Consider the following 27,816-nt stretch of genomic DNA (forward strand, 5'->3'; position numbering starts at 1 on the left):
TCCACTCACTTGCTCTTTAATAACCGAACAGAGAAGAATACAAAGCCAGGGGAAGGTCTAGGGGAAAACCTGGCTTGGGAGTTCCGGAAAGAGGGGGTAGTTGAGATGGAAGCCCATTGAGATGGAAGACCAAGGGGGCTGTGAATGCCTATTCTGGAGGATGGGACCAACAGCTGGAGAGGTTAAGGAAAGAGAAATGGCTCCATGCCAGCAATGGCGTGATTATAGTGATGGAACTGTTCTTGAGTTCTTGAAGTAGCACCAGCATCTTGGGCACAGATGATTTCTCTTTACTCCTCAGACTCCAACTCCATGCCCCAGGAATTGTACACGGGGTTCCTTCTGGCTGTGACAGTGCTGTAAGACATAGAGCTCAGCCGTCTGGAGGCACAACCGCCTTCCTGGCTCCAGGGACTCCAGGGAGACCAAAGCAGCTGGAGATGAGAAGTTGAAAAAAAGAATGAAAGAACCGCACATCGGATCTCTTTCCAGATTTCCTAGGCCCCAAACCCAGACACCCCCAAGTCACCTACTTTATTTTTTATTTTTAATATATTTATTTATTTTTGTATGTGGTGCGGAGGATTGAACCCAGTGCCTCACATGCGAGGCAAGTGCTCAACCACTGAGCTACAACCCCAGCCCCCTACTTTATTTTTGTACTTCTCAAATATAGCTATCCAACCTGGCTTTTGCTATTTCTTCATGCAAGACCAAGGAACCACATCACTCTTCACGTCATCAAGCTCCTCTCCACCCATACCTGGTCCCTTCCAGGAGTGACAAAATGGTTCTCTTCCTGTGGATAGGTTGCCTTCTCCTCTTCCAGATCAGGATATTCAGTAGTGCTGGGGAATCCACAGCCTTCTTCGTCAAGCACAAGAGGCTCAGATGCTGCCCCAGAGTTGCCCCACTGGGCCTTCTTCAGTCTGTGGAAATTTTAGGCTTAGGAGAGAGGTGCCTAGAGGCCAGGCTTCCAGCTCTCCACCCTTCACCTTTCTGTTCTGAAGCACTTCCTACTGGGACTCCAGGATGTTGCCATTTGACCTCCAACTTACCATTGTCAGTTTTCTACACCCCCCAAATTGCAGTATTTTCAGTCTAGGAACCCAGAGCTACTCTTAGCTCCCCCTAGTTCTATGGCATACTCTCTTGTCTTCAGTGATCCAGTTTCTACTCCTTCCAATTCAGGTGGCTAGTCCTCCATCCCTCATTTCCCTCCTACTTTCTACACTATAGAAATTCTGTTTCAATTGTTCCAATCCCACAGCTCTTTTCCAAACAAGGTCCAATTTCCTGAAAGCACTCAACTTCTTTCTTAGCTCAAACTATCTTGTCCCCAAACCCTACTCCCAGAGCCCACATTTCAGGCCTCCTTACTCATCCATGGTTCTCTGGCGCTTCCTCAGGTCCTCCAGGTGATAAGAGACAGCCCTTACCCGGGCTGGGATGCTCCCAGGTCCCTGCTTCATTCTCTCCAAATGTGATCTTTTTCTCTTTCTTCTGCAAAGCATCTCAGGGGGTGGGAGTCCCTCAAGAGGGTACAGGCCAGGCTGAGAGTAGCCAGTATTTCTCTGTGCCAGAGAATGAAAAAAGGAGCTAGAAGGCAGAACTGGGTCTCAGTGGGAACTTGGACTGAATTAGGGAATCAGGGGTCTTGGGAAGCTCAGTTCTTAGAAAACATGGTGCTTGATTCACAGAAAGGAAGGTCTGGACAGGGAACTGTTCAGTTGGGAAACACTGAGGGGACGGGTAAAAGAATAGCTGGGGACAGGAAGGCAATGAGTATAATTTTAACAGAGAATTGTGGAAGGTCAGAGTTTGTCATACCAGCATGGGTGGAATATACTGTTCCTCTGTCCAGGTGGGGCTGCAAAACACAAAAAAGGGGCTAAGGTCAGAAGGGACACCTCCATCCATACTGCTTCTCTGATGACCTCTCCCAACTAACTCTCTGGCATTAGGAGCTACAATGTCCATCAGCCAATGAAGAATTAATCTTTAGACCCGGGCTGTAAGGATTTATGGTAGTTAAAATTGTACAGCCTCACCTTCCCACTTCTAGTTGGTCTCCGTTTTCTCTTACTCACCTGGGCCTTTGGCAAAGATTCTCCCAGAAGACATTTCCATAACGCTGGGATGTTGATGTGAGGCTCTGGGAAGGGAGGCTCGGGGGTGGAGATCGGCTGACCACTCTGGAACACCTGAGGTAAGGACATGGTAAACTCACATCTGGCTCTTACCTTATAGCATCTACTCACTATAGGATTCAGGGGCACATTCTTCCATGGGACCATGGAAGTTGCCCAGATTCCCTCAGGTCATGTCCTCTCTTTCTACTTAGCTGAGGAAGATGGGTGAGGACTTTAATTTGAGTGGAGATTTGAGCTGGGGTGAAGGAGGAGATGAGCTATTTTTGGAAACTCATATATCACTAAATCTCCAGCTTCTATAATTCATAGCCAAAGAATGTAATATTTAGCAAGCAGGGTTGTTAAAGGTTGTTAAAGAGGAAGACCAGGTGACTTAACAGGCAGGGTTCCTTTAAGTCAATGCAAGCCTCCAGGAGAGAGAACCTCTGTTTATCCCTACTTTCACCTATCTCCAAAGGAATAATATCCTTGCAGATAGGGAGGGGTGTACAGAGCTGTTTAAGAATAGTGCTCTCAATTCATAGAGAGAAAAATGAAGCAGGAGGCTCATAAGACCTTAAATTATACTTCAGAGCTATAGAAACAAAAACAGCATGTATTGGTGACCAAAACAGACGTGTTGACCAACGGTACAGAATAAAAGACACAAAGACAAACCCACATAATTATCTCATACTAGACACAGGTGCCATAAACATACATTGGAGAAAAGATAACCTTTTCAATAAATGGTGCTGGGAAAACTGGAAATCCATATTTAACAAAATGAAATTAGAGACTAGGGTAAAGTGGTAAGGTGCTTACCTAGCACGTGTGAGGCATTGGGTTTGATCCTCAGCACCACATAAAATAAAGGTGTCACAGGCCAGCCATAGACTGTGTATGTGAGTGTGAGCATTTGAGCACATGAGCGGACTGGACTTCTCTGTCTGGGCTGTGCATGTTTGTGTCCTTTTCACTCACTCTGCCTTTTGATCCCACACAGCACCTGAGATGATCACGAAGGTAGACTCAACCCCCTGAAACCTAACCCCTTGTCTCATTAGGGTGGAACTTTCTTGGAGTGTCTTCTCCTCAATAAAAGGGCTTCAGACATGCTTCTCCCTCTTTCTTGCCTGCCTTGCCCCCCTTGTAGGAGCTGTGGTTGAGGAGCTGTCACTGAACCCAAAGAAAAAGGTACTTTCTGTGTCTGTGTCTTTTATTTAGTTAGCCCAAATTCACCTGGAGTGACCCTGACTGATTTAGTAGCGTGATGTGGCATAAAGGTAGTTAAAAAACAAAAAACAAGAAACTGATAAGGGCTGGGGTTGTAGCTCAGTGGTAGAGCACTTGCCCAGCACATGGAGGCACTGGGTTTGATCCTCAGCACCACATAAAAAGAAATAAATAAAGGTTAAATTCTTTAAATAAAATGATATTAGACCCTATCTCTCATCCTTTACAAAACTCACTCAAGGACTAGGCATTAGACCAGAGACCCGGTGCCTACCAGAAGACAAAGTAGGCCCAAATCTCCATCATGTTGGCTTAGGAACCACATTCCTCAACAAGACTCCTAAAGCACACGAAGTAAAATCAAGAATCAATAAATGGGATGGTATCAAACTAAAAAGCTACTTCACACCAAAGGAAACAACCAAGAACATGAGGAGAGAGCCTACAGAATGGGGGAAAATCTTTGCCTCCTGCACCTCAGATACAGCATTAATCTCCAGGATATATAAAGAACTCAAAAACTTAATACCAAAACAAAACAAAACAAAACAAAAACACACAAATGGGCAAAGGAACTGAACAGACACTTCATATGAGAACAAATACATGTAGCCAACAAATATATGAAAAAATGTTCAATATCATTACTAATTAGAGAAATGCAAATTAAAACTCCACTGGGATTTCATTTCATTCCAGTCAGAATGGTAATTATCAGAATGGTAATTATCAAGAATATAAGTAACAACAACAACTAAAAAAGAATACAAGTAACAATAAATGTTGGCGAGGATGTGGGGGAAAAGGAACACTCATACACTGCTGGTGGGACTGCAAATTGGTATAAACACTCTAGAAAGCAGTATGGAGATTCCTCAGAAAACTTGGAATGGAACCGCCATTTGACTCAGTTATCGCTCTCCTTAGCATATACACAAAGGACTTAAAGTCAGCTCATTTTACAACAGCTAAGCTATGAAACCAACCTAGATGCTCTTCAACAGATAAATGGATAAAGAAAATTTGATATGTAAACAATACAATATTACTCAGCTATAAAGAAAAATGAAATTATGGGCATTTGCTGGTAACGGATGGAACTGGAGACTATCATGTTGTTGCTTTTTTTTTTTAAGAGAGAGTGGGGGAGAGAGAGAGAGAGAGAGAGAGAGAGAGAATTTTTTTTTTTTTTTTAAATATTTATTTATTTTTTTTAGTTTTCGGCGGACACAACATCTTTGTTTGCATGTGGTGCTGAGGATCGAACCCGGGCCGCACGCATGCCAGGCGAGCACGCTACCGCTTGAGCCACATCCCCAGCCCCTAGAGAGAGAATTTTTTTTTTAATATTTATTTTTTAGTTCTCGGCGGACACAACATCTTTGTTTGTATGTGGTGCTGAGGATCGAACCCGGGCCGCACGCATGCCAGGCGAGCGCACTATCGCTGAGCCACATCCCCAGCCCGAGACTATCATGTTAAATGAAATAAACCAATCCCCAAAAAACAAAGGCCAAATGTTCTCTCTGATATGTGAATGATGACTCACAATAGGTGTTGGGCGGGGGGGAGTAGAGGTTCGCCAGATTGACAGGGAGGAGTGGGAGGAAGGGAGGGGAGATGGGATTGGGAAAAACTATGGAGTGAATCGGACATAACTTTCCCATGTTTATATATGACTACACAATCAGTATAACTCTACATCATGCACAACCACAAAAATGGGAAGTTATACTCCATGTATGGATGATACGTCAAAATACATTCTACTGTCATGTATAACTAAAAAGAATAAATAAAAAATGTAAAAAAAAAAAGGAATAATGCTTTCCACTTCGAAAACCTCCAGATTGAATGATGATAGCCCTCCTGATCTTTATTAAATGTCCTGCCAGGCATGGTGGTACATGCCTGTAATCTCAACAGCTCAGGAGGGAGGAGGATAGAAAGTTCAAAGCCAGTCTCAGCAATTTAGCAGAGGCCCTGAGCAACTTAGCAAGATTCTATCTCAAAATAAAAAACAATAAAAAGGACCGGGGATTTGACTCAGTGGTTAAGCACCCTTGAGTCCAATCACTGGTACACACAAAAAAAGGTAATATAATGTATAATGTCTTGGAGGTTAGGCCCTTTAGGTGTCTTTTATATTTGCATCTCCATCTCTCCTTAGGTGATCTCACCCAGTCTCATGACTAAATACCATCAATGTGCTGATGATTCCCAAATCTATTTTTCCAACCCTGGTTCATCCCTGGGTTCTACTCAACATCACCCAATAGCCCCCAGCCTTTTCCACCTTGCTAAAAGGCACCCCAAATGTCCTGTTACTAGGGCCAAAGACCTAGTATATGTTTTCTCTTACCTTACAATCCTTTGGCAAGTTCTATATCTGAAATATACCTGAATTTGACCACTCTCCACCATATCCATTCCCACTGCTATATTCCAGATCATCTTCTCCTGAACTATTGAAATGGTTTTCTCCTTTTCTTCTCCCTGCTTCCATTTTCATCCCCCCACAATCTATTCTGCACAGAGCAATGAGAGTAATCTTTTAAAATATGACCATGTGAAGTAATACAAGGTTTAAGATATATTTAAAATAAACTGGGAAGGAGGGGGTAAATGGGTATGAAAAGATTACCTTTATAATGATAATTATTGAAAATAACTGAAAAGGGCACATCAGTTCATGATACTATTTTCTATGGTTCTATATTTGAAATTTTCCATAATAAAAAGCTGAAGAAAAAAAACTCTGCTTAGACATACTTTTTGCTTACCTCAATTTTTTTTTTTTTTTTTGTGTGTGTGTGTCTGATGCTGGGGATTAAACTCTACAACTGAGCCACATCTTCAGCCTTTGATTACTATTGGCTTTAGAATAAAATTCAAACTCTTTTCTATAGTGTACAACATTCCAAATTATCTGGCCTCTGACTGGTGATTCTGACCTTACTCTACTCTTCCCTTGATTATTAAGTTCAGTTACATTGGCCTGCTTCCTGTTCCTAGAACACACAAAGCTTTTTTCCTTCTTGGGGGCTTTTCTTAACCTACTACCCGCCAGCCCCAATTCTTCTCTAGACTAGCTCCCTGTTACTTTTCAGATCTCAATTCAAGTTCAACTCCCTACAATCACACTTTCTAACCTTGTATCCCCCAAGACCTGCTATTTTCCTTTATATTCCACTTATGTTTTATTTTTTTCATGTTACTCAACATTAGCTGAAATTATATTTGTTTATATATTATGTCTTCCCTACCCTAGAATGTAAGCTCTCTGAGTGAAGTACCTATAGGTAATTGTTGAATCCCCAGTGCCTAATACAGAATATTGTAAAGTTTAAAAGCCTTCTGTTGAGCTGGGTTTGGTGGTGCATGCCTGAAATCCCTGTGACTCAGGTGGCTGAGATAGGAAGATCACAAGTTCAAAACCAGATTTGACACCCCTGTGTCAAAAAGTAAAAAGGACTGGAAGTAAAGTTCAGTGATAGAGCACCCCTGGGTTCAATCCCCAGTAACACCAAATAAATAAATAAAATTAAAACTATCCGTTGAATAAATCAATGAACCATCAATTCCCAAGCCCAGACACAAAGCTGAGCTTCCTGTTCCTTATTTCCCTATGGTTGCAGAGAAGAATCCAAGCATGCAATCTTCCCTCCATCCCACTTTCATCCCCCACACCCAGCAGGGAGGACTCACTTGGCAAAGGGGATGAGATTGTCTCCATCTGCCTGTACCTGCATGACAGGACTGGTGGGTACCTGGACTGTTTCCTTCTTGGTGCTAGGAGGATAATGGAAAATGAAACATTTTCTCAGGGCTGTAGGGATGAGACCAGCAGCTGATTTAGAGATTTATAAGAGAATGTGTGGACCCTAAAAACAGACAGCTTAAAAGGTATTTTTAGGGTTAGGGATGGAGCTCAGTGATAAGTGCTTGCTTAGCATGCACTAAGTCCTGAGTTCAATCCCCAGGACTGGGGGTGCAGTGGAGAAAAGATATTCCTAAGTCTGGACTATTAATTAAACATACAGGTTGAAGATGGTAAGTACAGGAAGGGTAGATGTGGTAAAAGGGAAAAAAATTTCTTAAGCTTTATATTAAGTAAGTAAAATTTACAGATGGAAGTTAAGGGCCTTGCCAGGTAATATGGGATAATTCAATGAAAAAGGATGATAAATGGAGATTGGATGGGCAGAAGCATTGGGGGTAGTAAGCACAGAACTGGTGGTTAAGGACAGTTAGAGAAATAATAGAATTTGAAGGCTGGTAAATGAATCAGGTATGAGTGTGGTAAGTGGAAGTGTGGACAGAGTGATACATTGGGGACAGAAATGGAGGGGCAGTTAGGAATGTCTTTGTGCAAATAGGTGAACAGGGAGGTCAGTTGCACAGAGTCATATTTAGGGGCAGTCAAAGATGACCTGAGAGCCAGTTGGGGTGGGTAGAAAAGGCAGTCAAGAATACTAATGAGGGAGTTGGAGATGTGGCTCAGAGGTGGAGCACTTGCCTAGTATGCATGAGGCATTGGGTTCAATCCTCAGCACCACATAAATGTAAAATATTGTGTCTACCTATAGCTAAAAAATAAAAATATTTTAAAAAAGAATACTAAATGAGGGTTGGAATTGTGGGTCAGTGGTAGAGTGCTTGCTTAGCACCTGTGAGGCACTGGATTGAACCTCAGAACCACATAAAAATAAATAAACAAAACATCTACAACTAAAACAAACAAAAAAACTGAAAAAATTAAATGAGCACTAGGAATATAGCTTAATGGTAAAACTCTTGCCTAGCATGCCAGAGGCCCTGGGATCCATCCCCAGAACTGGGAGGATGGGGGTGGGGTGGAGATGGGAAAGAAACCTAGATGAGAAAGGAAAATGCATAGGGGTTGCACACAAAAACAGAAAAAGCCAATTGGAAACTGTTGGAGCTGAACAAGTAGTTATCCAAGAATAACTAGGTATGGGTCAAGAAAAAGTTACTTGAGGTTAAAAAAAAAAATGAGGTGGCTGATGGGATAGAGTGGGGCTGAAAGAGCAGGTGGGATTTAAATGGAATATCCTGGGACAGAGCTAGTGGCAGCTGGGAGCTGAGAGCATTCTGAGGGGGATTTAAACCTTATGTGGGTCGCCTATCAGGGTTAGGACGGGGCTTAAGAAAGTCAGACAGAGCAGGTCAGTGGTACACACCTGTAATCCCAGCTAGTTGGAAGGCTGAAACAGGAAGATGGCAAGTTCAAGGCCAGCCTGGGCAACTTAGCCAGACCCTGTCTCTAAATAAAAAATACAAAGGGCTGGGGATGTAGCTTTGTGGAAGAGCACCCCTGAGTTCAATCATCAGTACTGGGTCAGGGGTGGGAGTGGGCAAACAGGATCCCTCAACAGTTGACCCAGGGGTAGGCAAGGCCTTGGAGGGCAAGCCAAGACTGAGAGGGTGGATGAGGACCTGAGGAGTCAGGAGCCAGTCTGGTAGTAGAGTAGCCACTACCTCCCTGAAGGGAAAGACTGAGGCCTGAGGGGCCACCGAGACCCCAGGTAGGTGCATTGGGTCTTGGCTGGACCTTTGGGCGCAGCTAGGCCGGAAGGCATAATTGGGGGGGCCTAAAGAATCCCTCTGGCCCTGAGGTGGTGGGCCCATGCCTGAGGGGCAGTCTGGGCCTGAAGTAGCCAGGCTGAGTCAGCAGAGGTGGTTTGTCTGGGCGGGCAGCTGCAGCTCCAGAGGGCACCACGACCTGAAGGGGCTGCTTGGGCCTGAGGCGGGGGACCCGGGACGGCGAACTTGGGGACCAGGAGAGAACACTGGTGGCTGCGCCGCCGAGGGCGTCCGCGCTTGGCCACAGCACCTGAGGAAGATAAGCTGAGAATTCTAGAACTACAGGCCGAACGCGGAGGACCGCGGACTCCGTGATCCCGGCCTAGGGAGGTGTCCGCGCGCAAGGCGCGTTTGGGGGCGGGGCATAGACTGAACCGCCCCCCTGGGGAGGAGCCTGCCATGCGGCTCCGCCCCCCAGGCGCGTTCCCGCCCCTCCGGGAGCGCCTCCGACGCGGCGACGTGCGCGGGTCCGGGGCCTGGGTCCCCTGTAGGGTCCGCCCCCACGTTTTCCGGCTCCTCAGGCGCCGGTAATTTCCAAAGTTTGAAGTCCGACTAGCCCTTCTGTGTCCGTAATTCGGTTCTCAGGTCCCCGCCCGGGGGGGGGGGGCTCACAGTCCGGGAGCATTGCCCTTTTAACAAGAGTAGCCGGGTGGCTCCTGGCCTCTTCTCGGGACAGCGTGCGCGCGCCCGCCCGTCCCCCGCCCGTCCCCCGCCCCTGGCTCCCGCCCCAGCTCGCGCTGCCCGGGCGGGCGCCGGCCGCTGGCGCCGCTACTGCTGCCGCCCCCGGGGCGCAAGTCCGCCGCCCGCCGCCCGGGGACCCGGCGAGGGGCGGGGGCCAGCCCCGAGTCGGCCCCGAATCCTCCCTGCTCCCATCTCACGCTTCCCGGAAAGTTTGTCCCTTTGCACTCCGCTTGACTGCTCCTGGAGCCCCGCCGCGACGAGGTGAGAGGTGGGGGGGGAAGGGAAGGGACGCCCGCGGAGGAATGTGCCGGGTTGGGGGGCGAGGAGCCGGGGTCCGGTTTGCACCGCCCGGCGGGCGCCGGCTCAGCGCGAGAGCTGGGATCATGTGCTATTTGTCCCGCTGAGGCGCAGAGAGGTGCCAGGCCCCGGGCAGCCGTAGGTTAGCTGGACGGCAGGACAGGGTCTGCATGATTGCTCCGAGAGGCCCGGCGGGGGCCTGTTGGAGAACTGCGGAGTAGGCAAGGTGCAGGTGGCCCGAAGCCCCCTTTGGGGTCAGTCGGCCCCACCCCAGCCGCCGGCTCCTCCCTGTATCCCCTGTGCCCTTAAAGCGACACCCGCAGACCCTGTACCTACTCCATATTCCTTTACCCCGCTGTCACCTAGCCGTGACATCCCATTCTCTGCTCTTTTAGCGGCAACAGCGTCACCCTTGCATGTGTTCAGCAGTGTCCTTCCCTCCCTTGGTCAGGGTCTAGGGGGTCAGGGCTGTTCTTCCTGAGCCAGCCTCTGTGATTTCGGCTACTCCCTTCCTGTCCTGGGACAGACCAACCCCTCACCCTTCCCATGCTCTACCCAGAAAGGCTAGTGGAGGTAAGGCCCGGCATGACAGAGGTTTGAGGTTCTTTGGGGCCACAAATTGGGGCCCAGCAAAGATTCCTTTCCATAATCCTCACCCTTCTGTCCGTGGGCGTGGGCTACTCAGCCTCTCCTCCCAGGGCGTGGGCACCCGATCACCCACATTCCTGGGCTCCAGCCTGGCACCTTCCCCAGTGGATGCCATAGCACTAGCTCCAGGCTGGGGTTAGGATCAGCCTGCTTCTTCACATTCTCTCCTCCTTCAGGGAGGTTCCCAGTGTCCTCTCCTTCAAAGACACAGGTATTCTAGGTCCTCCAGCGATGGAGCCTTGGGGCTTGGTATGATGGATACAGGATAACTCCACCCTCCCCTGCCCATTGTCCTGGATCCTGAGGAGGAAGTGCTGGGGGCTGGGCAAGGGGTTTGGGGCTCACAAGGCAGGTCCTGTGGAGCCTAAGTCCCAGGCTGTACCTCCAGCCCTTGGACTTTGCCCCTCAACAATAGTCTTTATCTCGTATTTAGAAGTGGTGGGCTCTAGGTGGCAACTGATTTCTACTTCTCCCTTGCTGATCCTGAAGAGGAATTATTGGTTAGATTTTCTGTTCTCTCATCTTTCCTATAGTTTGTTCCTTGAGCCCACTCCCTGCTATTCACCTTCTCTGGGTTTGATATTCCTGTATGTCTTCCTTTCCTCCTCCCATTCTTTTCTCCATAGCATGACCTCAGTCTTGCCTTTTGTTTTATTTTTCTGGTTTTCTTGGTGTCTGTGACTTTATGTTCCTCTTCTCCCCCTTCCTGCTGTCCTCAGTGTCTGTGCCCATGTGTCCCTCTCTGAATTGCCCTCTGTCCAGCTCCTCCCTCTCTCTCTTTCCCTCCCTCCCTCTCTCCCTCTCTCTCTTTCCTTCCTCTATCTGAGCATTCAGTATACTTGTGAGTGACTGAGGAATAAAAATATCACGGTCCCTGCCCTTGGATTCACATTGCATTCAGCTACTCCAGAGGGGCAGTCTCCTTACCTTTCCTAACACCCCTTGCCCTCTAAATGAAGATCCCCATACAGACCTCTGGAGCCACAGGTGCCTCCTAACCACTCTTCTCCCACAACCAGGGTTTTCCCACAGTTCCTGCTGGTTTGGCCAGGCCCAGAGTATAGGATGGGGCTCTCCTTACGAGGGCCCGTGGCAACCAGAACTGATACAGCACCCCTGGTCTGGGGCCACGACGCCAGGTAACTGGGGTTATGGCCCAAGTCTCTGCAAGCTGGGATAAGGCTGGGCAGAGAAGCAGGAATACCTTTGGGAGCTCCTCAAGACCTTGACATTTGGGAGAAAGATCAGGGAACCAGAACTGGATCCTTAAGGGGCTGAGGAGCTGGGGAAGGGAGTGCAGAAATGGTTTTGAAGCTGGGAGGCAATATCTCAGTCCTCCTGGTGGTTCTGATCACCCCTTTCTCTGTCCTCCAGCTGAGGAGGGCAAGAGTGTCTGGAGCTATGGCTGGTGCCTCGGTGAAAGTGGCAGTGAGGGTTCGACCCTTCAATGCCCGTGAGACCAGCCAGGATGCCAAGTGTGTGGTCAGCATGCAGGGTAACACCACCTGTGAGTGAGTCCCAGGGGCCTGGCTGGGCACAAATGGGGAAGGCCAGGCCCACCATGTAGGCCAGTCCTGCTGGGCCCAACCAGAAGGAGGGCTGTGCTGGGCACAGAGCAGGTGCGAGTTAGTTGTAAGGGCGGGGGTTGGGGCAGGCTAGCCTTTCCATGTTCCTGTCCCTGGGAGGGGGAATGTTGGCTGGGAGCCCTCCATTGCCCAATCCAGAGAGGCAGCTCAGTGGGGGCGGGTCCTAGGAAGCCAAAATTAGCTTTGGTGACTGAAGGGGGTGGGGAGTGTTAAAGGGGAGAGATGAGCTAGGGCAGAGGTGGGGTGGGATGCTTGGATCCCAGGGATTTGCATGGGAGTATGCAGAGTTTGGGAGGACCTGATTTTGACTTTCCTTCCTTTGTCCTCCCTTGCCCTCTCAGCCATCATCAATCCCAAACAGAGCAAGGATGCCCCCAAAAGCTTCACCTTTGACTACTCTTACTGGTCACACACTTCGGTGAGATTGCTAAGCCAAGGGAAGAGCTCAACCATCTGGTTGACAGGGGCTTAGGTTCTGGGAGGGGCCATTGTTGGGAAACAGGGACACCAGGAGATTGGTTGGGACTGGATTGGGAAGGGGAAGACCCCTGGTGGGGGCGGGTAGGACCCTTAGGTTTTGATTAGGACCAGGAGGGGGAAGTAGAATCTCTTGGGATAATTAGGACGCATAGGGGCTTGATAGGATCTTTAGGATTGATTAGGGTGATGATGGAGCAGGGGTGCCCAGGACCTTTGGGCAGTTATTAGTGATAAAGGGCAAGACTCTCAGGCCATAGGCACAAAGGACAAAGTTATTCAGTGCTTCTACTGTCTTTCTCTGGCCCCCTTTCACCTAGGCTGAGGACCCCCAGTTTGCATCTCAGCAGCAGGTGTATCGGGACATTGGAGAAGAGATGCTACTCCATGCCTTTGAAGGCTACAATGTGTGCATCTTTGCCTATGGACAGACTGGGGCTGGGAAGTCCTATACCATGATGGGGCGTCAGGAGCCAGGACAGCAGGGCATTGTGCCTCAGGTACATGCTTGGGACCTGGCTGGGCATTCAGGGCAGGAGCATCTTTAGCTGCCCCATAGGGGAGGAAGGATTATGCAGCAGAGATCTGGTTCTCCAAGGTCGTTAGTGGTAGGGCATGTAATAGAGCAACTTGGGCACTTTGGGGAAGGGGTCTTTTTCTCCTTCCAGAAACATTGAGGCTGTATGATAAGAGCCAAGGCCCTAGTGTCAGAGCCTTGGGTTTCGACTTTACCACTTGGCTGTTGTTTTACTTTGTTTCATAATTATCTGTGAACACAATTCCCCTCTGGGCTTCTGTACTATATATAGACAAGGTATTAACTATAGAAAGATCTAGATTTGGGTATTTGAGAGTTGGCCATAATTCTCCCTGGCCATGTAGCACAGTGGCCTTGTACCCGGAGTCAGCAGCAGGACTGCTGGGTTTGGGTACTGGATCACTGAATATTAGCCTGTGACCCTGGACAAGTGTGAACCTCTCATAGTTGTTTTCCCATCTGTAAAATGGGAATGACCCTGCCTTCAGGGCTTTGGGAAGAGTTGAAAGGGGTTACCTGGAACAGGGCCTGGCCTGGGGCTTGGCACTGCAGGTGTGCCATGAACAGGAACTTCTCTATGCTTCTTTGTGTCCCATTCCAGCTCTGTGAGGACCTCTTCTCTCGTGTTAATGAGAACCAGAGCTCTCAGCTCTCCTATTCTGTGGAGGTAAGCCCAAGTCTTGGTGGGAGGTAGGGAAGGGGCTTGCTGCTTCTGGCAAGAAGACAGGAAAACAGAGCATTTAATATGGAGGCCATCTCTGGGGTCAGCCTGGGATATAATTCTGGCTCTGCTGGTTATTAACTGTGCCTTTGAGGAATGATTTCAGCCTTTAGCTCCTGAGTGTGTATTTGTGTGAAATGTTAATGATTGGGACTCACTTAGGGTTGGTGGGTGGCTCAGTGAGCTAGCATATGCAGAATCTTATCCCTGTCTGGTATACACGAGGTATGGTTACTTATGTCCTGTGCTGTGTTAGGTGTCTGCTGGCAGTGTTTCTGCTGGCTTCCTCCTTATTTGTGTCTCCTACTCAGGTGAGCTATATGGAGATTTATTGCGAGCGGGTACGTGACCTTTTGAATCCCAAGAGTCGGGGCTCTCTGAGAGTCCGGGAGCACCCCATCCTGGGCCCCTACGTGCAGGACCTGTCTAAACTGGCTGTGACCTCCTATGCAGATATTGCTGACCTCATGGACTGCGGAAATAAGGCGCGGTATGGCAGGCTGACAGAGCGGAGGGGAAGGGAGCCAGGTTTGGAAAGAAGAGGGGCAGGACCTGTGACTACTCTTCTTATTCCCTAGGACTGTGGCTGCCACCAACATGAATGAGACCAGCAGCCGTTCCCATGCTGTCTTCACCATTGTCTTCACACAGCGCAGCCATGACCAACTTACTGGGCTGGACTCAGAGAAGGTGGGGACTTCCCCACAATGGTGACAGGGATATAATGGAAAGGGCCTGGGCTTTCCCTCCTCACACGTGCTGGATTATGCCTCTTAGGACTTCCATAGCCCTCTGTACCATCCCACCAAAATCAGATCAGTGCATCTTGTTTGCTTGTTTTTCCTTGTTAGACTTCTCAGGGCAGGGCTGTGATCCCACTGTGTCCCTTGTCCTGGTATATAGTGGGCAAGTGAATAAGTAAACAAATGAATGAGTAACCAGCTCCTCATTGTTGTCTTCCTGTATTCTGTTTTCTCCAATCCTTTTCCTTTGCCCCCCTCCTGGCTTTCTCCAGCCCTTGCTAATTACCCAGACTCCCTTGATTTGCTTTTCTCACCCCCATCCGCCTTACCTCCTGCCTCTTTCCTCTGACTCCAGGTCAGTAAGATCAGTTTGGTGGACCTTGCTGGGAGCGAGCGAGCTGACTCCTCAGGGGCCCGGGGCATGCGCCTGAAGGTAAGGCTCTTCAGAAGGATGGATAGGGGCAGTTTGGAGGGCCATGTTGGGAGATTGTTGATCATAACCTAGGACCCTCACTAGGGAGTGGGAGAAAGGGAAATAGATCCCATTGGGAGAGGAAGATTTCATCTCTACATTCCTCATCCTTTTCCAGGAAGGTGCCAACATCAATAAGTCTTTGACTACTCTAGGGAAGGTGATCTCAGCCCTTGCAGATATGGTGAGACCTGGGGTTGGAAGAGAAGGGGATGGGAAGGGGCATAGGGAGTGGCCCACTCTGACTGCCTTCTCCTTCCCATCCCCCAGCAATCAAAGAAGCGGAAGTCAGATTTTATACCTTACCGGGATTCTGTGCTTACCTGGCTACTCAAGGAGAATTTGGGTGAGGGGCTCCTCTCTCACAACTCTGCTACTATTCCCACGAACTCCTTTGATATAGCTAACAGATTCTCTTGCCACCCCTAGAATCCACATCTAGTCAGCATAGTTTTACTAACCCCACCCCCAACCTAGGGAATATCCTTTGAAGGCTTAACCCTTCCTACCAAGTCAAGGACCTACTGACCCCATACCCACTGCTGCCTTCAGTTCCCTCCCATGGACCTATGACTGTCTCATAGACATCTGATGTTTTCCCTGACCTCACCCCTTCTCACAGCCACCAGGTTTCATGATTGGCTGCACAGCTCTTAGTTTCACTTTATCTCAGACAGTGACTCCATCAGACCCTGCCTGAGCACTGAGGATCCCTGACCCAACCTGATTTTCCTTAGGACCCGACTCGGTTAAAGCTTTTCTGTCCTCTCCATTCATAGGTGGGAATTCACGCACAGCAATGATTGCAGCCCTGAGTCCCGCTGACATCAATTACGAGGAGACTCTCAGCACCCTCAGGTGGGGCTTCTGGCTCTGGCAGGGATGGGGCAGTGTATAGAAAGCACCAGAACCTCAGAGGCTGGTCACTCAGGACCCTTCCCATTAGGCAGGATGAACCCTCAGTCTTCCCACAGTTATCTTGAGGCCTGGGAGAGCGGGATACAGGCTGCTAGCTGGGGTTTCCTGTACCTGCCTTCACCAGTCTCCATCTTCCCTCCTTGTCCCAGGTATGCTGACCGTACCAAGCAAATCCGCTGCAATGCTGTCATTAACGAGGACCCTAATGCCCGGCTGATCCGAGAGCTGCAAGAGGAGGTGGCCCGGCTTCGGGAACTGCTGATGGCACAGGGGCTGTCAGCCTCTGCTCTGGGAGGTAGGGGCTCCAGGCAAGCAGCAGCTCAGAGACACTTTCTGGCCCACCCATTCTCTCCACCCACCATGAAGCCCTTTGCATATTCAGAGAGGCACATGTTTCTTCCAGTGTTACAGAGCTGAAGGGGACTGATTCTTCAGAGGAGTCAGGATTTGGAAAGTCTTTGGCAGGTTTCTGGATAATGACAGTTTGGGAATAAACGGCCAGTTCTGAATTTATGGCTCATACAGTGAATTGTTAGGAAGTGTTCTGAGTCCTTGCCTTGATAGAAGTCCTTGTTAAATATCATGGTTTTAGTTGACCATAAGCTTAACGGTCAATAATAGAATGGATTCTGAAATGCACTGATCTTTCTCACTGATAAGAAATAGTATCCATGTTGGGTGTGGTGGCATAGGCCTGTAATGCCAGCTACTAGGGAGGCAAAGGCAGGAGGATCACAAGTTCAAGGCCAGCCTAGGCAACTTAGTGAGACCTTGTCTCAAAAATAAAAAGTGCTGGGGATATAGATCTGTGAAAAGAGTACCCCTAGGTTCAATCCCAGTATCAGAAAAAGAAAAGAAAGGAAAAGCATCTGTGTTATAGGATGCTAATCCATGTTAGCTGGATCAAGTATGGATACTCTGCATTCAGTCTTAGGGTCCATCCCACTGAGGATATCAGGGTGCTGAGAGCCATAGTTGGGGGATTAAGGATGTTCTTGGGAAAAGAAGAATAAGGAAGATCAGTGTTCACCTTCAGCATTTGATGGGTTGTCTCCCAGAAGAAAAGGCAGCATACTCTCTTATTCTAGAGGGCAGAGCTAGAAACAGTGAGTACACATGACATGCTGAGAACTTTCTGATCATGAAAGTCATCAATAATGTAAAGGGGGCTGGAGTTGTGGCTCAGTGGTAGAGCGCTTGCCTAGCATGCGTGAGTCACTGGGTTCAATCCTCAGCAGCACATAAAAATAAATAAATAAAGGGATTGTGTCCATCTACAACTAAAAAATACATTTTTAAAAAAAAAGGAAAGAAGTGGCTGTTTTGTTCGGTAATGGGCTCTCCATCCATGGGTTAGAAATAGAGGTTGGATGCTCATTTGTCAAGGCTTCTTAGGAAAACTGCCTGCCTGGTGGGAAGTTTCCCAGATAACTTCTTAAGTCCTTTCTGAAGCTTATGGCCTTTTATAGTCTCTAATCAATTCCATCTTTATTTAATCACCTTCTTTTTTTTTTTTTTTTTGACACAGTGTTTCACTATGTTGCCCAGGCTGGTCTTCAAACTCCTGGCTTCTGCCTCCCAAGTAGCTGGGGCTATAGAGCTTAGCCTTGTTCTTTTACCTTTCTCCCTTCCAGGCCTAAAAGTGGAAGAGGGGAGTCCCAGAGGTGCTCTGCCAGCCGTATCATCTTCCCCTGCCCCAGCTTCACCCTCCTCTCCTCCTGCACATAATGGGGAGCTGGAGCCCTCATTTTCTCCCAGTGCTGAGCCCCAGATTGGGCCCGAGGAGGCTATGGAGAGGCTGCAGGTAAGAAGCTTGAGCTGACAAGGGATGGGAGTCTGGGAGCTGCTGGAAATTAACTTCCTGAAGAAGAAGAAGGAATCCCAGGAATACCATGTTCCCTAGGGTGGATATTTGTCCCCACTGTCCTTATCCCTGCTCACCTTTGTTCTCTTAGGAGACAGAGAAGATTATTGCTGAGCTGAATGAGACATGGGAGGAAAAGCTTCGTAAGACAGAAGCCTTGAGGATGGAGAGGTGTGAGGGGCTGAGGCTGGTGGTGGCAGCAGCAGCAGTCGTGGGAGGGGGAGGAGGTCAGGCCCTATAGGGAAGGTCCAAGCTAGTGAGGATAAGAGTGGCATTTGCCTCTCCTTTGCCCACAGAGAAGCATTGCTGGCTGAGATGGGCGTGGCCGTCCGGGAGGATGGGGGAACTGTGGGTGTCTTCTCTCCAAAGAAGGTATGTAAGAGATCAGGTGAGGAGGCCTATGCAGCTCCCTAGATGCTAGAAAAAAGGGTTGGGGTAGAAGGATGGGAATTCTATGATCTATTCCTCTGAAATTTCTGACTTGTCCCTTCCTCATCTGTGTCTCCTCTCCTTCTACCACCTGTCTGTGTTATCCCACCATCTGTGCCTTCTCCTTCATCCATTGGACAGTCAGCTAGAGTTTAGTGTTTAGTAAGTGCCTGCCGCCAAGGAGTCAGGCCCACAGAAGGATGACTGGGTTCCTGTTGTCAAGGGATTGCAAGAGCAGCTTAGAATCTAGGTCTTCATGTGTGTTTTTGTGAGTTCATGCACAGAAGTTATCTTGGAGTCATGAGAAACTGCTCATAGCAGTTACCTTGGGAGAAAGGGAGAACCTGGAGGTTGCTTTGGATAGGGACTTCAAAGCTTTAAATGTTTTTTTATCATTTGAATTTTGTACCCTATGCATGTGCTTCCAACTCAGAAAAATTTACTAAAATTATGGTTTTGAAAGGATAACTTGGGAAAGCAAGACTAAGGCAGGGAGAGGAAGAGTGAGCACTATTCTGTGGGACAGTGATTGTCCATGTATCAGGCTTGGTCATAGGTGGAGGCATCAGAGTGGCCTGGAAATACAGCAGCTAGATCCCTGGAGAAGCTGGTTTGGGAAGTGGAGCCTGAAAGGTGGACAGGACTTGGGGGGATAGGGAGGAATAGAGACAATATGAGGCTAAGCAAACTTGGGGTACATGTGGGGTTGGGTGGGTGGGACCTGCAGGTACCTGACATGTGTCTGCCAAGTTGTAGGTACTTTGCTGAGAGGAAGGAAGAAGCAGGATGGGAATAGTTGAACTTCATTGGGAGCAGATATGATATTCAAAATACTTAACCAGCTAACACTGGGACTCACCAGTCAGAATGGATGCTGGCGTGACACAGCCCTACTGGCACATACCAATAAAGGGGTGATGCAAAGGCCAATTTGAGCAGAGCAGGAACTTCCAGTCCCACCAGGGAACTAGCCAAGCCTGTCTGGTCCATGGTGCAAAGCAGACTGATTAGGTTGTAAGTCCAAACATTGCTAGGACCAGACAGGGTCACTGGGTTCTTTTGTCAGGAAGAGGTGGTGGGTTACTGGAAAGATTGCTCACTTTATTTTGTAAGGTCAGATCCATCTGGAAAACTGAGCAAGCAGGAATCATTGAACCATTGTTCTGAAAAAAGAAGAGGACTTTGCTTTGTCTGGCCCAATTTGCAGTGAAGGAATGAGAGAACTGTGTGTGTGTATAATTAAGAGTGGCAGGCCAGGCTGAGAGGCCTGGTCCAAGGCTGGGTACCCAAGGCTTTGGAGTCCTTCTGAGGGAGCAGACCCTGGGGGCCCAGTGACATCTTGGGCATGGTGGCTGCAGATGGTTCTCAGTGTGGCTTCCAGTCATCTTTGGATGCTCATATATGGGGCATTTCCATCCAGTTGCAGTGATGGAGAATTAGCAAAGGAGTGGGGAAACTGAAGAGGAGGACATTTCTTCCCCTGGGTGGAAGTAAGTGGGGTGGGGTGTGCTCAAAATTGCCTAGGGATGCCATCTACTATAGCTCTGAGATCAAAACTGGAGTTCTTGTTTGTTGGTATAGGGATTTAACCACTTTACCACTGAGCTACGTTCCCAGCCCTTTCTTATTTTTTATTTTTAAGTTGCTTAGGGCTTCACTAAGTTTCTGAGGCTGGTCTGGAACTCCTAATCCTCCTACCTCAGCCTCTGACTCACTGAAATGACAGGCATGTGCTGTTGCGCCTGGCTGCTTGTTTGTTTTTAATTGTTTTGGTAAAGAGAGAACATTCAAAGTACTAAAAGGTGTATGTGGTGAAAAGTAAGTCCTTTCCCCTCAAGTTCCCCTCCCAGAAGCAACCTCCATTATCGGTTTCTAACATACTTTTCTAGAGGTAGTTGTGCATGTACAGTCATGTGTTATATATAATTATATGCATGTGCACACACATACAGCCTCTCTTTTTAATGGTAGTGGTTGCATACCTTATTATTTTTATTTTAAAGGTTACTTTGCTTTTTTCATGGTGTCAGATTATTCCATCCTGTAGATGAGATATGATTTAGCCACCTTCCTCCTTATGGACATTTCGTTGTTTCTCCTGTTCTTTGTTTCTACGAACAATGCTACAATGAGTGATTTTTGGGGGGTAGGTACTGGGGATTGAACTCCAGGGCACTTGACCACTGAGCCACATCCCCAGCCCTATTTTGTATTTTATTTAGAGATAGGGTCTCACTGAGTCCTTAGTGCCTCACTTTTGTTGAGGCTTTGAACTCACAATCCTCCTGTCTTAGCCTCCTGAGCAACTGGGATTACAGGCATGCCCCACTACACCCAGCTTACAATGAATGATTTTATAAAGAGGTGTTGTCTGCCTAAACAGATTCTTATAAGTGAAGATTTGGTGTTTTCCCGGCATGTCTGAGGTCCTGGGTTCAAACCCTACTATCAAAAAAAAAAGAAGAAGAAGAAGAAGAAAAGAGATTTATATTGCTAAAGCGCCCTCTAAAAATTAGAACCATGATAATTTATACTCCTAAGAACAACAGAGGCCTGTTTTCCCCTCCCTACTACTTTTTTTTTTTTTTTTTTTTTTTCTTGGTACTAGGGACTGAGCCCAGGGGCAATATCCCCAGCCCTTTTTACTTTTGAGATAGGGTCTCTGTAAGTTGCCCAGACGGGCCTTGGACTTGGAGTACTTCTACTTCAGCCTCCTGAATAGCTCAGCTTATACATGTGCACCCCCTGCGTGGCTCCCTTAGCCTTTTTAACATCTAAGATTTATCAAACTTTTTTTTTTTAACTGGAATTTAATCCAGGAGTGCATTATCACAGAGCCACATCCCCAGCCGTTTTTATTTTTGATTTTGAGACAGGGTCGATTGAATTGCTTAAGCAGGGTCCTGCTAAGTTGCTGAGTCTGGCTTTGAACTTGCGATCCTCCTGCCTCTGCCTTCTGAATTACTGAGATTACAGGCAGGTGCCACCATCATCAGACTTTTTGATCTTTGTCAGTGTGATTGGTGAAAATGAATGTATTCTTACTTGGGGTAGTTTACATTTGCATTTTTTCTCAGAATGGTGAAGATGAATGTATTCTTATTTGTTACTGTGGTGCCAGAGGTCAAATGCAGGGCCTCATACATGCTAGGCAAGTGCTTCACTACTGACTTATATCCCCAGCCCAACTCATGTTTTAAAGGCACATGTGTTTCAGAGGGAGAGCTGTTAGACTCACCGGGGAAATAGGTTTGGTGGGAGTATCTCCAATCTTGTGATGAAAGGGTGGAGAATTGGGTCCTAGGGGAAAAGCTACAGTTTGTCTTGGAGAGGACCAGGTTGCTTAGGGAAAGCCTGCTCTTGCTGGGACCCCTACTGTTAGGCCTAACTTCTTTTTTAATCAGTGATTGTTTAAACCTGGCTTAGAGCTTTCTTCACAGGGGCCATAGCTAGAGGGGAGGGGAGAGGACCAAACTCAGTTCTCCATCCCAGCCTGGGCCTGATTGGCTCTCTGCTTATCTGTGCTTGACATTCTAGGCTCCCAGATAAGGTTTCATTTAAACAAAGAGTTCCAGGGCTGAACAGAAATTGAAAGCATTGCCCCAAATCATGTCACCTCTCCCCAGGGATAGATCCTTTCTGCTTCCAGATCCAATCAGTGTTTGCCAGTCCCAGAGCAGGCCTGACATTGCAATATAGGGATGGTAATGTCCCTTAGGCAAGGTATGGTAGCAGCAATCCTGGGGTCCCTTGGGAGGACAGACATGGATACCCATCATATCAACCATGGACACATCCCTGAGTACCCCCCCAGGGGGCAGGGTGAGTTCCAAAGAAATCTGGGCCTCCACTCCTGGTTGTTTTGCCTCAATACACTATGCTTTTCTGCTTCTACAGAATGCCTTTTTTTTTTTTTTTTAATTTGTTTATTTTTATGTGGTGCTGAGGATCTAACCCAGTGCCTCACACGTGCTAGGCAAGTGCTCTGCCACTGAGCTACAACCCCCAGCCGTGCTTCCATGTTTTTGTTAGAATGTTTTTCCATGGAACATTCTTCCCTCTGCATGTCTGGGCCCATCTGAGGGTCAGACTAGATCCCATGTTGCCTTTGCCATGAAGTGCTCTGATCCCCCTGAACCCCTATAGTTCTGTACTTCATTCCTCTCTTCATGGAAGTCCCTTCCAGAATATGGGGGCACTTCCTTCCCTGGGAAGGAAGGAAAGTAAGAATAAATGAACAAACTAAGCGAGGTCATGATGTCAGAAACTCTTCTATGAGGCATCCATTTTCCCCCCTTGTAATGAGTGGTGTTTCCACGCTACACCTTACCTCCCAAAGTGATTTCCTTACTGACAGAACAGCAGAGTGTGTGTTTGATTCGTTTGTGTCCCCATTCTGTACCTCACCATGGTGAGGTAGAAATCCTACAGTGAATCCTTGTAGGTTGGAGGCAAGGGATCTTGTATTGGGTCAGAAGACCTAGGAAAGCTTCATGGAGAAGTGGCATTTGCAACAGACTAAGTGGCATTTGCAACACAATAGAAGTAAATGATTTTGACAGATGAGGTAAGGGTAGGTGGGGAGGAGGGAGATTGTTCCAGGTGGGAACTCAATCAGGGCTTTAGTCAGGAGGGCATGGGGCACCAGCTGGAGAGGTTTTGGTAGGAAATTAATGATGTGGCCTCATTGTGGTGCAGGCAGGAAGCTGGGAGACCCACTAAGAGGGCACAAAATCAGACATACCTGAAGCAGGATTGTGCCAGAGAGTGGACAGTTGTGGGCCAAGGCTGCAGCCATAGAGAGCAGGACTTCTGGCTTGCAACCAGTGACAGAGTGGGTGTGGAGGGAACAAGACCTGTGTGCTCCCCAGAATTTCATGCCTGGTGAGGGTGGGGTGTCATAAACAAATCAGGAAAAGGTGCTTTGCAGGAGAGGAATGGGTTGGGTTTTCAGCATAATGATCAGCTAGGTAATTGGGATGAGTTTAGTCACAGCGGCGTTAGGCAGGAACAGTATCAACCAGTTACTGTGGTGATGGCCTGAGGTGAGCAGGTCCAGAGAGGGCTGGTGGCTGAGGAAGCTGGGGACTCTGCCATGAGAAATGGAAAGTGTTTTATTGATTGATTGGTACTGGGGATGCAGTCCAGGATCTTAACACATACTAGGCAAGTGTTCTACCACTGAGCTATACCCCAGCCTAACATTTTATTTTTAAATTACAAAAGTAATCTATGCTCACAAGACATTTGATACGTAATGAAAGGTGGAATGTACCAATTTCCTCACCCAATTTCTTCTCTTACTCTTCAGAAGTTGCAAGATAGATTTTAAGGAAAGAAATTAAGGGGGTGGCAGAATATAGGGCAGAGAGGACAGTGCAGGTTGGCTCCAAGCCTTCCTGTTGGGGAGCCTGGCAGGCTGGGGCACCTCCTAAGAGATAGGACCTTGGGAGAGGTTACTGACATGAGAAGGGTGGGTGGTGGGGTTGGTTTTTGTAGGTTTTTGTATGTAAGGAGAGAGTGGTTATTATAAGAAGTGGAAACCATAGAATCAAAAATGCTCCTCAGGGTAGAAAGGAGGGTGGGAGCACTCTTCAAGAGTGAGAGCAGCGTGAGCAGCAGGCAATGTGAGAACCTGGAGTTATGTCTACTCATGGGAGCTCCTTTGTTCCCTCTCTTTATAACCATCCTGGCTGGTCCTCATGAGCCTTCTCCTGATCATTCACTTCTACATCCTTAGACTCCCCACCTGGTGAACCTGAATGAAGACCCTCTGATGTCTGAATGTCTGCTCTACCACATCAAAGATGGCATCACCAGGTAGCATGTACCCAGCAGCCTGTGGGGTAGCTTCTCTTTTTTGGGTATGGTTATAAAGTATGACTGATTGGCTGGCTAGCTTGCTTTCTTCAATACTGGGGTTTAAATTTAGGGATGTGCTACCACTGAGCTATGCCCCCAGCCTTATTATTATTATTATTATTATTATTATTTTGGGACTGGGGATTGAACCCATGGGTACTTAACCACTAAGCTACATCCTGAGCACTTTTGTTTTTTATTTTGAGACAAGGTCTTGCTAAGTTGGTTAGGACCTCGCTAAGGTTTGAGGCTGCTTTTGAACTCTTGATCCTTTTGCCTCAGACTTCCAAGTTACTTGGATTCCAGACTTGAGCCACCATGCTCAGCCTTTTTTATTTTTTATTTTGGGACACGGTCTCACTCAATTAACCATGCTGACCTCAAACTTGCAATTCTCCTGTCTCAGCCTCCCAAGTAACTGGGATTACAGTTGTACATCATATCTGGCACGATTCCCTTTCTTGGTGGTCACTGGAGACAGTCAGTGTCTGTAGTCAAATGCTCTACTCCTGAGCTATACCCACAACCCCAGATCTATGGACATGTGCTTCCACAGTCCTGGTTGCTCTCCCAATGTCACCTCCCTTCTCTCTTCCTCTTTTTTTTTTTTTGGTTTGTTTGTTTTCTTTTCTTTTTTGTGGTACTAGGGATTAAATCCACGGCTTCACACACTTACAAGCATTCTACCACTGAGCTACACTCCCAGCCCTCTCTCAGCTTCTTGACAAGTTGCTGAGAGCACCTGTTCGGTGGCCATCCTCTATCCCCCAATTTGGTGAGGGCAAGATGTTTCTTGAAACCAAACTGATCCAGCACTTCTGGGGATGGCTTCTGATGGCTCATGGTCAGGGGGTGGTACCCACATGGCAAACTCGGAGGTTGAGGACTGGTAGCTTCACTGGCTAATGCTAATGAAACCCTGGGGCTCAGTGCCTCCCGTGGTTAAAGAGAGTGAGCGTTCCCCTGCCTCTCCCAGTGAAGGTATTTGTGGCTATCCTGGGTGAGCCTTGTGGGTAGAGAGTTTGGGATAATTAGCCCTAAATGTGGGTAGGAGGTTTATGGCTGAGGGTGTTTATCCAGTCCAGCCTTGCTTCCTTGTCTGTAAAATGGGAATAATTATGCTGGCTCATCGAGTTGGAGGAATTGGTGTTTGGGAGGCAGATGTCTGGAACATGCTCAGAAAATGTTGGCCCTTGCTTCCCCAGGGTCGGCCAAGTAGATGTGGATATCAAACTGACAGGACAGTTCATTCGGGAGCAACACTGTCTGTTCCGGAGCATCCCTCAGCAGGATGGAGAAGGTAATGATTGGTGTGAGCGGTTGAAAACAGAGTGACCAGAAAAGAATAGAGACAGATTCTATCTTCCATCCCACACAGAGGCCTGGGTCTGGCACTGGAGAGTGTAGCCATGTAGAGGGGGGAATATATTTTTATACTCTGGGCTCTGAGCTCATAGGTAAGTAGTGAGGGTACCAAGCCTTTGGCTCTGTATATGGTCAGGGAGCACCAAGGATCCCAGTAGAAATAGAACACTGCAATGTACCAGAGAGTGGGATATGCTCCTGTCCTTAATTTTTTAGCCTCAAATAGCACCCTGGTCATTATATATAAATACCCATCTTCATCTTAATGGAATATCTGAATTTATCTCTGTGAGAAACCCAAATTTTTCAAGCTATGATGATGAAGTTTTCTGAGGTTAAGGGGTTCATGTGCCTCTGTGGTTCCAAAACTTTTGGAGACTTTAGCTCTTAATGTGGCCATAAAGCTTTCAGGAATCACAGGTTCCAAGGGTGAAGGTGGAAGACAGTCTGACGTCAATAAAAGAATTCTCATGCAATTTAAAGTGTATTTTTTTAATGGTAGTGGGAATCAAATGCAAGGTCTCATGCATGCTGAGCAAGCATCTACAACTAAGCCACATCCCCAGCCCCATCACACATTTTAGAAATAAGAAGTGGCTGGGTGTGGTGGCACACACCTGAGGTCCTGGCTGCTCAGGAGGTTGAAGCAGAAGGATTGCTTCAGCTCAGGAGTTTGGGGCCAGCCTGGACAACAATGAGACTTCATCTCAAAAGAATAGAAAAGACACTTATAACATAGGTGTGTCTCTGTTCAGGGTTACAGTTTAGTTCAGGGTTTGGTTAGCTTAGTCATTGTGGTCTGATTCAAGCCCCCCAGTGGCAGCAGATGCTTCTAGCATTTTGGTTGAAAATCTTGAATGAGTTAAGTTCAGTGAGTTATTGCTGAGTTCCTGTTCTACGGTTCCCTCCAGCCTTGTGCCAGGAAAGATTTTAAAGCCTTACGAAGCCTTCAGGGCCAGCCCACCATCCAGGAGCTCTCAGGGTGTTTGGGAGAAGACAGACATGGGCAACAGTGTTAAATAAATCACAGTAAAAGCAGTCAATGTGTATGTGCCCCAAAGGGGGGAACTGTAAAGGCTGAGTCTGTCTTGCAATTCTCCTGTCTCTGCCTCCCAAGTAACTGGGATTATAGTTGTACATCATATCTGGTTCTTAAAATTTGAAACTTGACGTGAAACTGTTCGTAGTGTCACATGCCTATAATCCCAACAACTGGAGAGGCTGAGGTAGGACTATTGGAAGTTCAAGGTAAGCCTGGGCAATTTAGCAAGATACCGTCTCAAAATAAAACATAAAAAGGGCTGGAGTATGTAGCTCCATGGGAGAATTCTCCTGGATTCAAACTCCAATACTGCAAAAGGGAAAACAAAACAAAACAAAACAAAAAACAGACTTGACTGGAGACAGGCAGAGAATATGGGCAGCATAGACATAGAAGTATAATTATTGCTCACTGACCATCTACTTGTGCCTGTGCATTTTCTCACATAGTTCATTGGTGACTGAACAGGGGTTCTCGGGTTAGATAATTTGCCCAAGACCACACAACTAGAAAATGGCAGAACTCCAACTATAGGATGGCAGGCTCCAGGAACTATGCTGTGGGCTGTGCTCTGGGCTGCCAGATTGTTGTGGGTCCAAGGATAGGGAGGAAGCTGCCCTGACCCACTGGCCCTGTGTTCTATCCACAATACCTACCCTGTCCTTTAGAGGGGACTTCAGATTATCTGTTTTTTTTGTTTTTTTTTTAATATTTATTTTTTTAGGTGTAGATGGACACAACACAATGCTTTATTTTTATGTGGTGCTGAGGATCGAACCCGGGTCCAGCGCGTGCTAGGCGAGCGCTCTGCCACTGAGCCACAATCACAGCCCCAATTATCTGTTTTTAAAAATTATTAGAATTAAATGATTTTAAGTTTTCTTGTTTATTGTTTATATCTTACGAGTCAGAGGTAAGTTTTGACGGCAGGGCTTTTTGCTTTTTACTGCTTTATTAGGTTTCAGGATCTAATAAAATAGTGCTTGAGTAAGGGTGCAGTATATTTGTAAATCAGTGAATGTATTTTGGGGCATGGTAGGAAATATGGAATAAAGGTGGGATAAACTGTCACCCCTTAGATCTGCTGGCATCCTGTTCTCTCATGGCTGTTCCCAGATGCATAGTGCTGTCCTCAGCTGACTCTCTCCCAGTCCTCCTCCTCTCTGTTGTTTCTGCCCATTGAGATTTGAGTCTCCCT

At 47.5% G+C, this 27,816-nt stretch overlaps 3 protein-coding genes across 6 annotated transcripts in view; 1 reads left to right on the forward strand and 2 right to left on the reverse strand.

The window, feature by feature from the left end:
* Spag7 (sperm associated antigen 7) overlaps positions 1–6,804 on the reverse strand; it is a 29,549-nt gene extending 22,745 nt beyond the window's left edge. The window contains exon 1 of the mRNA XM_048798360.1: positions 6,781–6,804. The gene's annotated coding sequence lies outside the window, so the exon portion shown is untranslated. The remainder of the gene's footprint in view (positions 1–6,780) is intronic.
* On the reverse strand, positions 1–10,312 carry Inca1 (inhibitor of CDK, cyclin A1 interacting protein 1). 3 transcript variants are annotated; one of them, XM_048798359.1, is made up of 8 exons: positions 9,480–9,609; positions 8,573–8,655; positions 7,077–7,160; positions 2,091–2,204; positions 1,831–1,870; positions 1,381–1,574; positions 764–929; positions 1–434 (listed from the first exon to the last, which is right to left on the reverse strand). In XM_048798359.1, the coding sequence occupies exons 3-8, from the start codon at positions 7,118–7,120 to the stop codon at positions 291–293; spliced, it is 702 nt and encodes a 233-aa protein (XP_048654316.1). In that variant the 5' UTR covers positions 7,121–7,160; positions 8,573–8,655; positions 9,480–9,609; the 3' UTR covers positions 1–290. The 3 variants fall into 3 exon arrangements, with proteins under 3 accessions (XP_048654316.1, XP_048654314.1, XP_015361388.1); XM_048798357.1 differs by lacking the exons at positions 8,573–8,655; positions 9,480–9,609 and adding an exon at positions 10,290–10,312; XM_015505902.2 differs by lacking the exon at positions 8,573–8,655 and having other exon boundaries at positions 9,480–9,623.
* Kif1c (kinesin family member 1C) overlaps positions 9,734–27,816 on the forward strand; it is a 24,640-nt gene continuing 6,557 nt past the window's right edge. The window contains exons 1-18 of one of the 2 annotated variants that reach the window (XM_015505900.2): positions 9,734–9,917; positions 11,621–11,740; positions 11,976–12,108; positions 12,529–12,605; positions 12,985–13,164; positions 13,804–13,869; positions 14,235–14,413; positions 14,502–14,613; positions 15,022–15,099; positions 15,257–15,322; positions 15,409–15,484; positions 15,918–15,996; positions 16,206–16,351; positions 17,691–17,860; positions 18,012–18,091; positions 18,217–18,292; positions 24,090–24,169; positions 25,417–25,511. In XM_015505900.2, coding sequence (XP_015361386.1) covers positions 12,003–12,108; positions 12,529–12,605; positions 12,985–13,164; positions 13,804–13,869; positions 14,235–14,413; positions 14,502–14,613; positions 15,022–15,099; positions 15,257–15,322; positions 15,409–15,484; positions 15,918–15,996; positions 16,206–16,351; positions 17,691–17,860; positions 18,012–18,091; positions 18,217–18,292; positions 24,090–24,169; positions 25,417–25,511 — 1,666 coding nt within the window. In that variant the 5' untranslated portion in view covers positions 9,734–9,917; positions 11,621–11,740; positions 11,976–12,002. The remainder of the gene's footprint in view (positions 9,918–11,620; positions 11,741–11,975; positions 12,109–12,528; positions 12,606–12,984; positions 13,165–13,803; positions 13,870–14,234; positions 14,414–14,501; positions 14,614–15,021; positions 15,100–15,256; positions 15,323–15,408; positions 15,485–15,917; positions 15,997–16,205; positions 16,352–17,690; positions 17,861–18,011; positions 18,092–18,216; positions 18,293–24,089; positions 24,170–25,416; positions 25,512–27,816) is intronic. The other variant, XM_015505901.2, reaches the window with a different exon arrangement.

The sequence above is a fragment of the Marmota marmota genome, unplaced genomic scaffold, assembly GCF_001458135.2.
Source record: "Marmota marmota marmota unplaced genomic scaffold, marMar, whole genome shotgun sequence".
In the NCBI taxonomy this organism is placed as follows: Eukaryota; Metazoa; Chordata; class Mammalia; order Rodentia; family Sciuridae; genus Marmota; species Marmota marmota.

Excerpts from the sequence above, each read along its gene's own strand:
- Inca1 (XM_048798357.1), bottom strand. Across the intron at positions 2,205-7,076 it reads AATCTCATCCCCTTTGCCAA|GTGTTCCAGAGTGGTCAGCC; the intron begins GTGAGTCCTCCC and ends TCCTTACCTCAG. Across the intron at positions 1,575-1,830 it reads AGTATATTCCACCCATGCTG|AGAAATACTGGCTACTCTCA; the intron begins GTATGACAAACT and ends TCTCTGGCACAG.